This window comes from Scleropages formosus, chromosome 20, assembly GCF_900964775.1.
Source record: "Scleropages formosus chromosome 20, fSclFor1.1, whole genome shotgun sequence".
Lineage (NCBI taxonomy): Eukaryota > Metazoa > Chordata > Actinopteri > Osteoglossiformes > Osteoglossidae > Scleropages > Scleropages formosus.
In genome coordinates, this window is record NC_041825.1 from 5,692,942 (window position 1) to 5,707,339 (window position 14,398).

The window sequence follows — 14,398 nt, forward strand, 5'->3', positions numbered from 1 at the left end:
CCCTTGAGCAAAATACTTCTCAATTACTACAGTAAAATTACCCAGCTGTATAAGTGGATAAATAATTGTAGGTAGATTAACATTGTTAGTTACTTTTGTCCAAAGCATCAGCTAAATGAATAAGTATCAAATAAACAAATTAATGGATGAATTAGATCTCAGGCTTTTTCAATAATGAAATGAAAACCTTCACAGACTGATGAGCTGACAAAAGAGGAGTCATTCCAGACAGATGTGCTCCATATTGGAGCATCTTATCCCTTTTAACTGATTATTACTGTGATTCAGTTACATCAGCAAATATATCTCTTCCATGTTTCTTGCCATCACTGAGAATCCCTTTGGTGTGTTACTTGTCTTTCTTCAATCCAGATGACCAATAATCTGGAACAATACAATGAAAGTTAAAGTTGTACAGTAATAATGCCATTGTAATCAGCAATATAAAACAAGATCATTGTAATATGCAGTACTGTGCAAAAGTTTTTGGCACTTGGGAAAAAAAAGCTATAAAGTGAGAATGCTTCCAAAAATAATTCTCTTAATTAATAAACTTCCTGCAAAGCTTAGTAACCATAGATTGTCAACAACTGCTTGTACCGAGCGGGATCGCGGCAGGTCTGGGGTTCGAGTCCTGCTTGGAGTGCCTTGTAATGGACTGGCGTCCCGTCCTGGGTGTGTCTCCTCCACCTCCAGCCTTGTGCCCTGTGTTGCCGGGTTAGGCTCCAGTTCGCCGCAGCCCCGCTTGGGACAAGTGGTTTCAGACAGTGTGTGTGTGTGTGTGTGCGCGCGCGTGCGCATTTTCTTTAACAACATACAAAACCCTTACTGTAATACTGTAACTTTTTGCAAAAGGAATGCTTGGAAATCTAAAATAGGCTCTTTCTCATTGTTATTTAATGTCTTCTGCATCAGTGCCAATCTAAAACAAATGCCCAAGACTTTTGCACAGTAGTGTATTATTGTAATGTATTTAAGCAGATACATTTAATCAGCCCCTTTATTCATTGTGATTTGGTACCAAATGTTTTGATTGCCATGCAGCCTCAAATTAATCATTTTTTGATGTGAAAAATTATACAACACAGTCCAAACACAAAGACTTCTGTCCATTGTGACAAATTGCGGTAGTATCGTGTCCCACCAGAATTAACCATAATTAACTGTCTTCTACACCCTTCCTCCACTTCCATTCCCTGTGTCATTTTTGCTCCTCTCCTTTCCTCTCCTCTCCTCTCCTCTCGTCCTACACACCTGAGATGTGAGCAGACTCAGAGTTTAGCAGATTTGGAGGATGTTATACCCAGGAGTGCGGGCAGACTGTTGGCCGAGGTGAGCCAGCTTCCACCATCAGCTACCAGACAGGCACCAGTCACGTACGAGGAGGCCTGGCTTGCCAGGAACAGCACGCCGTGGGCCATCTCCGTCTTACTTCCAGCACGCTGCAGGGGGATGGTCTCAAACATACCACTGGTCTGCGCACTCAGACCTCCTGACGGAGAGGTAGGACAAAGAGAAAGGATAAAGATTATGAACACAAATCACAGACAAGGGCTGTCAATGAGAAAAGTCAAACTTATCTGTAGAGTGAAGTATAACTGATAAGTAGAGAACCAGTAAAACGTCTGAGTCCGTGTGATGGAAACTAGTTTTTTCCAAAGCATTCAGGAGACCAGCTGGCATGTCTGCCAGCCCTTCTGCAGGAGTTGCCAGAAATATAGGACTCTTGTGTGAATTGCATTCACTCCTCTGCCCAGTTTGTTCCATACAAGTGTTGTACTCTGTCTTTACTGGTACTGTACATCCACTCATGTTCAACAGCAATTTATCAAGTCATGTCAGGATCATGGTAATCCTTCACAACTAACAAGAGCAATAGGGTTTCACACACAAAAGTACATCTTCTCTAAATCTCTAGTCATTATAAGATGTTTCTATCAGTGTCTTCTGTATGGAAAAATTACCTTGAATAATGACAATATACTAAGTTCAGTTACTGAGAGGATTTAGTTTTCCACTATGAACTTTCTAGCTTTTCTATTCTCTGTCATGGTGAGATTGTTACTTTCTGTAGAGTGACATTCCAAATCCTTTAAAATTATTCTTGTCCATAAAATGCTTTGCCACACAAGTAATGCTTTGTTGTCTAATCACCAACTTGTGCACTGTAATTATAGAGGCTTTCTCAACAAAATGACACTGACATGGACATTAAAATACGAAGGATATACTTTTTACAATATCAAACTTGAATTAACATCAATCTTTTCCTTGTACTTGGACTAGTAAAACTGTCACATCTTCTAAGGGGTGTAATCTATGAACAGTTGACAACAAATTTATATGAAACCTTTATTTCCAAACCTACATCTGATTTAATTAGCTTATTAAATACACATTGAGATTCTTTTTGTAACTAGAAAGAAGACAGTGTTGAAAATCTGAGTGTAAAGATCCTTAAAAATTCTGCACAGATTTGTTGGACTGAGCCCAGGACTCTATATCCGTAAACGTACCCAGCCTGCGATATCCCTCTGTCCCTGAAATTGGCCCAGGTGCCAGGCTGTTGACCCGCACTCCACTTGGACCCCACTCCACAGCCAGATGTCTTGTCATGGCATCTGTTCCACATGAAAAAGCAAGCGTGTGACAGCAATGTGTGACTCAGGGGAATATGACCATTTCTGCAGATAAAATGCTGAATGGAAAAAAATAGACATATTCCTCTGAAAAATACTGATCGTCCTGAATTCATATCACCCACTTCTCACCATTGGCTGCCTTGGCAGATCCAGCATGCACCTGGAGGGCCTGGCCCCTGTAGCCTAGTGTGGCAGAGATGTTGACAATGCAGCCTCCATGATCCTGAACACACACACACACACACACACACAAAAAACAGACAAGTCATAGCTCTGAAATTTACAAGATCAAAAGCGTGACTTACAGTTCCATAAGCATCTTTAAAATTCTTGTTAGTATAACTCTATAACAGCTGCAGCACTGTGGTATTTTGCAGCTACCAGTGACCCTTTGTTGCCTGATTAATGGATTCATAATCAGGTAAGGAAAAAGTGAGAAATATATTTAAAGAGACAAACATCAGCACAAAATCAACAGACAAAACAGCAGCTCCTGCAGTAAGAAGCTCTCGTTTTATAGTATACTTAGTATTTGCTGGTAATACTGTTCAGGTTTTTCAAAATTAAAACTGAATATGAATCCTTTGTACAGTACCTTGAACCACTTCTCATAGACCACCTTGCTTGTGTTGAATGTTCCCATGGTGTCGATCTCCATCACTGTCCTAAATGCGTTGAAGGACAGTGACGTAGCAGGGCAAAGAAAATTCCCAGCAGCATCTGCCAAGGCATATAGACGATAGATAGAGTGAAACTACTTGAGATAATCAAGTTATAAACAATTACAAGGTAATGTGACAAGACTGCAGCCTTTATGTTTAGCAAGTAGCCACCGCTGGTGGGGACACTGGAACTGGACCAGAGCAAATGACTGATTCATACACAGACAGGAATACTGAAGGGGACTGTTGTTAACACTTAATAAAGAGGATGGTGTGGAATTAGAGAGCCACAATGAATATAAAATTCACAGCCCATGTGCTCTTCCAAAGCTTCGGTTTACTATCCCACTTATGTATATTTATTTAGCAGACGCTTTTCTCCAAAGCGACTTCCAATGAACTCTATGTAGTGTTACCAGCCCACACACCTTATTCATTGTGGTGACTTACACTGCTAGATACACTACTTGCAATGGGTCACTCACCCATTCCACCCACAAAAAGCAACGTAGGAAAATGGCTTTCACAGTAATACAAAGAACAAGTAAAACCCTTTCAGTCAAGGCAAAAATTTGCAGTACAGGTAACGCACACTGATGTTACCGAAGACAAGTAATTTATCTCACTGTAACTATTCGGTGAATCTCCGAAAAATCAGAAGTGATAAAAGATGTCCCAGTTTGACTACACTTCCCTCTTATTTGAGCAAATGGGAAAATGCCAGAAATGCACACACATTAATGTCACGTGGTATAGAAAAGGGGAGCAAAATCAGAAAGCGGATCTTCACAAAGGTGTCAGTGGGCCTGCCAGGGACCTCTGGTGAGGACGGGGTGAAAACACCCACACCGATACGCTGAATCGGAGTCTGTGTGGTGTGCTGTGGAAGAAGAGAGGGTTACCAACTGTTAACGAGAATGTCAATTTTCCCAAACTCCTTAAGCGCCTCTTCTATGGCGGCGATGACCGTCTCTGGCTGCCGTACATCAAGAGCCAGAGGAAGGCAGTGGCGTCCCGTGGCGGCTGTCAGCTTCTTAGAAGCCTAGGAGATGACACACACAAGACGACACAGGCTATCAATGTGCACACACTACACAGCACAGCAAAGGAACTGCAGTATCACACACACGGTGAGCTGCACCAGCAAGCACCCAGTCAGATTTAGAGAGAACTTGGAATTATTATTATTACTATTATAAAGTGTATTTAGCCGATGCTTTTGTCCTTTGGGACATATGATGCTAGATACACTACACTAAACTATTTATAAATACTATCCATCCACAAAACAGAGCCATGTAACACACACACACACACACACACACACACACACACACCATCTGAACCGCTTGTCCCATACGGGGCTGCATGGAGCCGGAGCCTAACCTGGTAACACAGGGCATAAGGCTGGAGGGGGAGGGGACACACCCAGGACGGGATACCAGTCCGTCGCAAGGCACCCCAAGCAGGACTTGAACCCTAGACCCACCAGAGAGCAGGACCCGATCCACCCCACTGCGCCACCGCGCCCCCCCACGCACATGCAAAGGGCAATTTCGAGTCACCAGTTCACCTGAAACATGTTTTTGGATTGTGGGAGGAAACCACATGAACATAGACAGAACATGCAAACTCCGCACAGACTGAGCTGGATTCGAACCTATGTTTAATCACACAGCCCAGGTGCTGGGAGACACGAGCGCTACCGTTACATAGTCAGACTTTACCTTACAGGGGCTGCAGGTGGATCAACGCTTAGTGCTGCTGCCTCGCACTTGAAGGACTGAAGTTTCCTCTCACCACCTACTGTAGTACTCCTGAGCAAGGTACTTACCTTGAATTGCTCCAGGAAAAATGACCCAGCTGTACAAATGGGTCAATAACTACACAATTCAATGCTGCAAGTCACTTTAGAGACAAGTGTCAGCTAAACGAGTAACCATACATGTAAATTCAACTGTTAATGCAACTAAGACATGATGGATTTCCAAATACAAGCAAACATGTTAAACTACGTAACCTAAGAGAACAATCTAAAATCATTTCATCAGCTAACAGCATGAGACATAAATAAAGCATTACACTTAGAAGTACTACATTTCATGCAAAAGTACCACAATTTAATACAGTTTGAGTTTGATCGTCAGTGCAACCCATGCAGAGTCTTTACTAGATGTAAATAGGAGGATTATATAAAATATAATCAGTATATTCCATGCTGCATCTTCCACCTATAACAGTTCTATTTACATTAATGCTTGAATATAGAATAAATTAAGTGCAGAACCCATGTGCTTTTAAGTAAATGAGGAAGTCAAAGACCTGAATGAGCTTCTCCAGATTCCTGCTGCCAATCACTGCATCACAGCCGTGTCTGGAAGGGGGGGGGGGGGGGGGGGGGGTGTCGCAGGAGGATTGTCCCCTTCATTTAAATTGCATTTTCATCAACATGGAATTACAATCAGACATTCTGTCCCACTTGTGACTGTATGCTGAACATCCAGGGTATACATATTCCATCCATGTGAATTTTTTTTTTATATAGAATAAAAACAGACTCATGTTTTCTACGTTGTTACGTGCAATGTTTTATCACTTGCTATGCTGTAGCTGGGAGAAGAAGTGGGGAGGAAGGCAGTAATCACTTTGATCACTACTTACCAACTTTCTGATTGACATTTATTCATATCTGCTTACATGGAAACATTTCTATCTGAGCAAAAATCCTATTCATTTTCAGGAAAGTGGATACAGCAGGGCACACGTGACCTGCGTTTACACACACGGCCGACAGATGGCAGTAAAGTGGCGCCAAAGGCGAAAGCGGACTCGCTTTTGTTAAACTCGCTTCCTTAGTGTCTACAGCGCCTTTGGTGTTTTTAGTGATTGAAACACCGTTTAAGAGCACCAGCAGGAGGGGTAAACTGTTGCCATGGAGACTAATTTCGAGGCGATGAAGAAAGAGGGGGAAAGTTACACGTTTCCTAGATAAATCGGAACAGGAGTTTGTGGAGACTGTATTTTTATTTTCTGTGACTTTAAGTTTAATTTTAGCTCAAGTTAATAAACGTGTTATGAAAAGCTTATATGCAAACAAATTTTAATTAATTATCGCATTAGCCATTTTTTTAAGCACCAAACCACCAGGGAGTACACATATATACTTCTATAGACGTCTGCATTTTTTACTTAGTGATCCTCACTTGCAACTTTGGAGTTAAGCACAAAACGAATTACGAACAGACTTCCGATGCCGATCGTGTTCAAAAGCTGAGGAGCCAATTTTTGTTTTTTTTTTTTACCTCATTAAGATTTCCGCAGTCCTGAATCCAATTCCAGACCCCCCGCCAGTTACGAAAGCCACTTTGTCCCTGGAAAAGAGACATCGTGTCGCTGTCAGTAAAGATGATTGACTCGTTATGTGTTGGATACCACAACACGAACGAGCGTGGGGTCGAGACCCACTTCAGGAGGTCCGGGCTGTAGATGTACGAGTAACTGGTCAGGCAGTCGTCCGTCTCCACGTCTTCGGGCACCTCCGCGTTCCTGGCTTCCCCTGCCATCCCGAAACCGTGCTGCTGTGTTAAAATGTGGTAAGAACTGTATGTTTACCTTCCGAGGAAGCGCACGCCGTGTAACGAACCACAGCAAAGAAGGTTTTAATGTGTTCGCTCGACGATCCACGTTCAGCTACGACAAACAAAGGGACCGTCAGAAAAGTGCCGCCTTTCCATTCGAGTGGAAACCAATTTCCGCTAAATTATAATTAATTTATAGCACTATTATTATACTGCATACTGTCGGCAAAGCACACAGATTCCGAAAACCAACAATAATATATATATATATATATATATATATATATATATATAAACATCGTTTGATAAAGTTAAAGATAATGTAAAATGTTTGTTAAATAAGACTATTATTATGATTTAGTTGAAGACTAGATGACATTTAGGAGCGTTTCGTGCATAAGTACAAATAGGGGCCACAAAGTTCCATCTGTGTAGTCCGTAGCTAAATCAATAAAAAATCAGAAAATCTTTTTTTCCGAGTTCTGATTCATGAATGCAGTATGTCTTTGCAGGTTTGACGAGCACTTCTATTATTAGTGGAAAGACACTGATAGTCTCCAGACCAGACCACTGCAACATTGGAAATGATGTGCAAAATTAAGGCCAAATGTATTCAACATATGCATGCATAACCCCTTATTCTTCTGAAAACAAACATCAAAAAGTTGGTAAACTATGTTTCTGTAATAAGACTAGTTTAATCAGAAAGTACTTTCTCAATGAAGCACTTGGTTCTGAAATGGTGCTATTCGACATTCACTTACATCCTTATTTTAATAACATCTGAAAAAATGTTTTCAGTCTAACTTTCACACCTAATAGAGCCTTAACATGCTTGGAGTGGAAACTAAGACACTGCCCCAAGACATTACACAAAAGTGTAGTTTTAGAGGTCGTGGAGTTTTACGACGGTCCCATAATATAGCATACGACTCGATTATTGAATCGAAAGAAAGGAAATTACACTGACGCTGCGTTCTATTTCATGTAAAATTGGACTTTGCACGACGCCTAGTAAAGGGAGCAGTGACCTACACATCTCTATTAAATGTTGCAAGGCTGCAAATCAATAGGTTCACTTGGGTAGACAGATGTTGCACTTCTGTTTACCTAGCTATGCGAAATAATCCATAACCATTTCGTACACAACGTTGTCCCTCTGGTAAATGTACCCTATATAGTCCACTCAGGAACCATCCACACGTGGTATATTTAAAATAGATATGAGTACATATGTAATATCTTGTGCAAGAATACAATACTTTGAGTACATTTTGTGGGATTCTGGGAAATGTAGTGTCAAAATGCCTGTACTACAAGCACGTTTCACCTTTCGCAATGCATGCTGGGTTTTGCAGTTTACTACTATACTGCCCTGGGCGGCACCTTCAATTAGTTACTAAATTGAAATGCATGCACAATTGTCCAAAACACCTTCTATAGAGAGATATTACATACTGAAATTATTTTTAAAAAATGTATTAGTGAACTGCAAAATACAGTCAAGTACAATTTCCACTCATAAGAGTCAAGTAGTTTAGCACTTGAAACTCTTAATTTCAGCAAGAAACCTGTGATCTTCCCCTCAACGGGTTTGAAAAGTTTAGGATTTCAGAAAAAAAAAAAAGTATGTTAGCAATTGCCTTTATTATTATTTATTCAACTAACACCTTTACACAAGGTCACAATGTTTGTAGAATACGTAAATGTTTTTCAGTGACTATTCACCCATTATACAGCAGAGTGTTTTTACTCTATCAATTCCAGCTAAGTACCTTACTCAAGGGTGCAGCACCAGTGCTGGATTTGAACCTGAAACCTCTAGATAAAAAGTGGCCCTATCCCCTTTGCAACTCGCTGCCCTACATTTATGTGAAAGTCAAGCATATGCTATCTGGGCTGTTTACTTTGTGATATTTAAACTTTGTTTTTAATCTTTGTTGTTAACATATAAAAAAGGTAATTGTCGGAGGGCTGACTGAAAAAAAAACTACGACAACCTAATTATCTGCACCTGTTTATTTCATGTAAATTTAAAAACTTTCATAAATTAAAACAAGACTAATGTGGGATAACAGTATCAAAACACTCCATTAACAGTGTCGGTAGAACACATTAACACTCCAATCTTGTGCGTGATTTTCAGTAATTGAGTTGCCTTCAGGTAGATGGAAATACGAGGAAGAGACAGGCACAGGTCCAGTTCTGGCACTTTGCACGTTGGGCTGGTCAGCAGTAGGGGCCCAGAGGCTGCCGCACCTGTAGGTCGAGGTAGTGAAGATGTTGCTATGGATGGACGGCGCAGGGCTCCCACATTCTCCTTTCACACGTGACTAACGTTACTTTGGTCACAAGAATCCCAGTCCATCAACTCATTACGGTTAAACCACAGCTGGATTTCGCGTTGGGCCCCTTCTAGAGAATCGCTGGCATGTACCACATTCCTGGTTAAGGACATCAAAAGGAAAAGAATCATCAAAATGGGACAAAAGTGTAAATTAAAACACCACTTAGGTAAAAATGACATTTATACATCAACAAATATTTATATACATTATTTTCATGGATTTCTTTCATCTTCACTGCTCTTCCCCATCATTGAAGGCTGAATTAATACAAAAACTCTCAAACAAAATGTATACTCTGTGTTTAAGTGGACCGTCAGTAATGCTACAAAAGAGCTGAACAAGCCCAGCAAGACCGCCATACAGTAATTAATGAACTTGTGTTGTGGTAACCATTGTGAACTCCTAAAGTAAATGTGTTTTAATGAGATTCCGTAATATTTTCGCATAAATGCATGTCATTTTTCGGCTTCGTGGAAAACTACATCTTCCAGTTAAGACGACTAAGGGGTTTTCAGGAACGCACTCTCTTCATAAGGGTGGAGAACACCGTACCTGCTAATGTGGAGACTGAAGTCCCCCCGAATAGTGCCAGGATGGGCTTCGGCCGGGTTAGTGTCCCCTACCATCTTGCGTGATGTAGACACCACGTTGTGTCCTTCCCACACCTGAGAGGCATCGCGGATGAGACGAGACATTAGTCAACCAAATTCAACCGTTATAGCGAAAGAGCCCTAAGATTACTCATTTGCAATGAAAAATCAGCAGTTCTGCTTTGGGAATATCAAATCTGATATGAGATTTCTGCTTTTTGCAGTCGGCCATCGGCAACATGTTTTTCTTATAAAAGCCAAGTTAATTTACAAGTGGAAATTATAAAATACCCGAGGGCTCAGGGCTGACTGAAAGGTTTTCATAAATGCATTTATGAACCCTACAGGTTACCTTACCATGATCACCACAGGTCCAGAGCTCATGTAGTGTAGCAGTAATGGATAAAAAGGCTTCTTCCTGAGGTCATGGTAGTGCTGAGACAACACCTCCTCTGGAGCCTAATGTCAGAACAAGAGGGAACATTAAAACTGCTCAGACATCAGAATCAACCAATTGAATTGCTCTAGTGCCATCAGGTCTTCAGAAGAGACACTTCAGTATCTGACATCTTTCATGCCAGAGGCTGTAATTCCAGTGTCACCTCCTTTGCTAACCTTCAGCATCTTCAGGCCCACCAGTTTGAAGCCCTTCTGTTCAAAGCGCTGGACTATATGCCCCACCAGGCGCCGCTGCACCCCATCCGGCTTCACAGCAATCAGGGTGCGCTCCTTCGCCCCAGAATTACCTGCTGTACACACAAGCAATGGGGAATATTTACATTTTGTGGTAATCTTTAAGATGCTACCTTTTGGTATTTCCCCAAAATTCATTCCTTTCATGCTTGAAAAACTGAATGTGTCCATGCTTCCCCCCTCCTTTTTTTTTTAATTTATTCTGAAGCATGCTTATTTTTAGGCGAGAGCATATTAAAGAAAGTCCTTCAGGCTTCCATGACGGTCTGTCAGCTCTGCCTCTCGGTTGCACATGAAGTTCACAGGTGGACCAGATGACACAACATTGCTCTGTGACAGATTCATTATATATGAGGGAAATGAGAGGCATGTTACAGTCCTGCTGGTCCAAAGGAATTATGGTGGGTTGGGGTCCAGTGGTGGATTTTTACACACTTTGCCTTAGGCCTGTTAGTTGATGTAAGAGGAAGGAGGGGCAGAGTGGTCACATGTTCACAAACCCTCACATTCAGCCGGTCACATGCTGCGTTCGCCTCATATAGCGCCCGAGACCTTTCGACCCCATCCATTTGGTGGCACTTCCAACCGGTAGCCGCTGTACACGCAGACAAAAACATTTTCAGGTTTAACGACAATGATTTTTGAAGATTTACGCCACCTTTGCAAGACTGGATTCTTTGTTCGGTCGGCCACAGAAGTCAAAGCCCAGCGGCGGTGTAGCTGGAAGCGGTCATACTGCATTCATTGAGACAAAGTCAAAATCACTTGACAGCATTAGAGGGGCTGATCGCATTACAAAGCACACTCAAATAAGGGCTAATGTAAATGCAGCGTGTGCCCTTTTCATTAAGTCCCATCATTTCATTAAAACGGCCACTAATTTGAGTCAGCTACAAGTTTTTCATGAATAAACCCAGAACGGGCATCTTTTAAACGGACTACGGTCCTTCTCCATTTAGTCGTCCATAGAACAACAAAGAAAAAAGAGCATCCAGTTCACAAAAGCTAACAGTACCATTGCACAACTCATAGATCCTTGAGGTTAACTTAACCGCGCACTTTATGTTGCCCATTTTTAGAAGTATATACAATAACTGAGCCCAGTAATGGCAGCTGCACAGTGAAATACGAGTTGCCCGAATCCAAACTGGAACTGCATTCGTTGAAACGTCGAAAGATTTGCGACAGTTGGTTTCAGACTTCTTTACATGTTTTTCCCTCAAGTCGGAGGCCTTGTTACACATGGAGAGACCAACATGGGGTGGCAAGAAACCTTGGGAGTTGCAAGGTGGGCTCCTGGTAAGGGGAAAACTGGGACCAGTTCTGGAACATTCTTCCTTCTAGCAAACCCCATCAGCTGCCCAAGTAACAACACAATGTGTTCAGTAGCAACTATCAAGCATGAAGGTAGTAGAATAATGGAGAAACATCACCTCAAGGTTATGGTGACCAAAAGGTTGTGTTCATCCAACTGTTAGGTTATTGTTTACTACTATGAGGCTGTGCTACACCAGCATTACATTTGATTTGTGTAGTCATGAAAACAAGTGACAGAAATATATTTCACGATAGGGTATCAAGTTATGCATTTGGGTTCATTGTACATTTTAAGCCTTAAAATGTACAATGAACCCAAAAAATGCATACTTTTTTTTTTTTGGGCCAATTACTGAAACTGCAGACTGCATAGTTTGAGACTCTTGCAAAGTGCTTAAATTGATTATTGTATTAAAACCAATTCCAATCTTCGTGCTTTTTAGAAAAGTGCACTCTGTGTGTGCTTTTTAAAAACGTTACTGTACAAAGTTAGAAGACAAACGGCGTGCCGTGAGTGTGAACGCAAGTAGCTCAACCGCTGTGTGTGCGCACATCAAAATGTCGTCAGTGAAAAGTCAAGTTCGGGAGACGAAAAGTGAACTCGTACTTCCCAAACTCGCCGACTATTTTTTTTTTTTGGGGGGGGGGAGAACATCTAACGCTATTTTCGTCTCGAGGAAGCGTGTCGCGGAAAGTTGCGCACCGCACTAATTCCTGTGTGTTTGTGTGGAAGTGCGCGAAGAAGGTGTGTGCGCGCGCGCGCGCAGGCGCGCGTCGAAGTCTAGGACCAACCTGCGGCGCGGCTGTGGCTTCTGCAGCCGCCGGGCTCCGCGCTCCCGAAGCGGGCGCCCTGAGTGCACGCCCAGCCGGGGACGCGCACCTCGTTGCGCTGCTGGGAGCCGCCGAGGGTCCGCTGGCCGAGCGCCCTGGCCAAACAGCGCTGGAAGAGCACCATGGGCGCGCGTGGCTCCACGCGAAGCGGTTCACCGGGCGTCCGAGCGACTCCGCCGGTCCCCGAAAACGTGTCATTACAGCAGAGCGCAGCCGAGTTCGGGCGCTTTTGTGGCGCGGAGCCCCACCTCCGCGGAGCGGCCGGCCAGTTAACCCCGCCGACGCCGCCGCCGCCGCGTCCGAGAGTGAAGCAACCGGTTGTAAGATTCCAGAAAAAGCGCGTAAAACCTTGTCCGTGGCCTGGTGGTGTTCGAAACCGGTTTTCCCAGAGTTTCACAGCCCGTAGTTGTTTATGAAATTATACACTCAAATAGGCGGTCGCTTAACGCTGTGTTACACTTTCTTTTCTGGTGTTACCAGTTCAACACATTTTTTTTTGGAGTTTATAGACCTCATTTTGTCAATTAAAATGATCCCACGCGTATTGTGTGTGTGAGAGAGAGAGAACTCCTGAATTCTGCATTTCATCCTCGTTGCTGTTTATTAGTTTCACCCTTTCATTTTACTCACAAAAAATGTGAGTAAAAGACCTGCAATTTAATCTATCCATGTAGTTGACGCTTTGATGCTTTTTTTTTCCCAGAGCAACTTACAATAGTGGGCCATTTACAGTTATTTACACAGCAAGTTTTTTTTTTTTTTTTTTAATTACTGGAATAATTTTAGGGTAACTATATGATATTACAGTAATTTTAGGACAGGCACCTTCCTCAGGGATACTGCAGCAGGAGATGAGACTCGAACCTGTGGGGCTAAAGGCAACAACTGTAACCACCACCACCAGCTGCTCCCCCAATTTGCCTGGGTTTCAAAAATTGTATGTGTTCAGATGCCTCATGTGGAGGATGTGATGAAGAAGACTTGTGGCATTCGGATGAAAAGAACCATATGACAAGTAAAGTGTGTAAATGAGTCAGATTTGAGTCAAGTTTGGACACAACCCTAACCCCAACTGGCAGACTTGACCCTGGGACCCTGATTCCGTATCTCTTTTCTTTCTAAGCCCTGTTATGTATTTTTAATTAAATTTCATTATTTTTTCCAAGTTTCATCTGTTGTGCAAAAGGTTACCTGTCTGAACTTTTCACACAACTTCTTGAAACTTTCCAGTACTCAAGTATATTCTAGTATATTGTCAACTGTCTTATTTTTTTTCTTTGCCTTTCTTCAGCTCTCTGTGTCTCTATGTGAAAAGATCACTCTATAAAATTGAACTCAACTGAACTGAAGTACAACCTACAGAGAAAACTTCAGTTGAAATTTATGTTTGGAAGGGGGTGTACTGGGAAGGAAAGGGTTAAGCATTTAGAGTTAAATTCCTTCACGTTTTCCCCTGTTTTCTTTTCTCGGCTGCTCGCTGTGGGCTGCTAGATGTGTTCAAACAGCCTGTTACTCGGCCCATCGGGCCTCTGTGGGCGGAACACGTAGGCTGCAGCAGTAGGTCATTAAACCGCGTGTCCAGGCCAAGGTGACAAATGTCCACTCGTGTGCAAAGAACAGAGGTTGTTTGATGTAAGACCAGATTCCATCATTACACATTATTAAACAAGGGATCTTTTAAGGATTTCATGGGGTCGCCGGGAGATACCCGCGATCGGGGCAGAATGTGGAAGATCA

At 42.4% G+C, this 14,398-nt stretch overlaps 2 protein-coding genes across 5 annotated transcripts; both read right to left on the reverse strand.

Annotated features, from left to right (window-relative positions):
* Window positions 1–78: 78 nt before the first annotated feature.
* Window positions 79–7,004, reverse strand: decr2 (2,4-dienoyl CoA reductase 2, peroxisomal). Of its 3 annotated transcripts, none has more exons than XM_018734893.1 (9): window positions 6,917–7,004; window positions 6,607–6,675; window positions 5,627–5,678; window positions 4,211–4,346; window positions 3,238–3,362; window positions 2,772–2,865; window positions 2,517–2,621; window positions 1,304–1,492; window positions 79–384 (listed from the first exon to the last, which is right to left on the reverse strand). In XM_018734893.1, the coding sequence occupies exons 2-9, from the start codon at window positions 6,609–6,611 to the stop codon at window positions 350–352; spliced, it is 741 nt and encodes a 246-aa protein (XP_018590409.1). In that variant the 5' UTR covers window positions 6,612–6,675; window positions 6,917–7,004; the 3' UTR covers window positions 79–349. The 3 variants fall into 3 exon arrangements, with proteins under 3 accessions (XP_018590409.1, XP_018590407.1, XP_018590408.1); XM_018734891.1 differs by having other exon boundaries at window positions 6,770–7,004; XM_018734892.1 differs by having other exon boundaries at window positions 1,255–1,492; window positions 6,770–7,004.
* Window positions 7,005–8,732: 1,728 nt separating this feature from the next.
* Window positions 8,733–12,976, reverse strand: LOC108923891 (nucleoside diphosphate kinase-like). 2 transcript variants are annotated; one of them, XM_029246843.1, is made up of 5 exons: window positions 12,623–12,871; window positions 10,436–10,566; window positions 10,178–10,279; window positions 9,783–9,895; window positions 8,733–9,326 (listed from the first exon to the last, which is right to left on the reverse strand). In XM_029246843.1, exons 1-5 carry the CDS (start codon window positions 12,783–12,785, stop codon window positions 9,206–9,208), a joined length of 630 nt encoding a protein of 209 aa, XP_029102676.1. In that variant the 5' UTR covers window positions 12,786–12,871; the 3' UTR covers window positions 8,733–9,205. The 2 variants fall into 2 exon arrangements, with proteins under 2 accessions (XP_029102676.1, XP_029102675.1); XM_029246842.1 differs by having other exon boundaries at window positions 8,734–9,326; window positions 10,436–10,569; window positions 12,623–12,976.
* Between the last annotated feature and the right edge of the window lie 1,422 nt (window positions 12,977–14,398).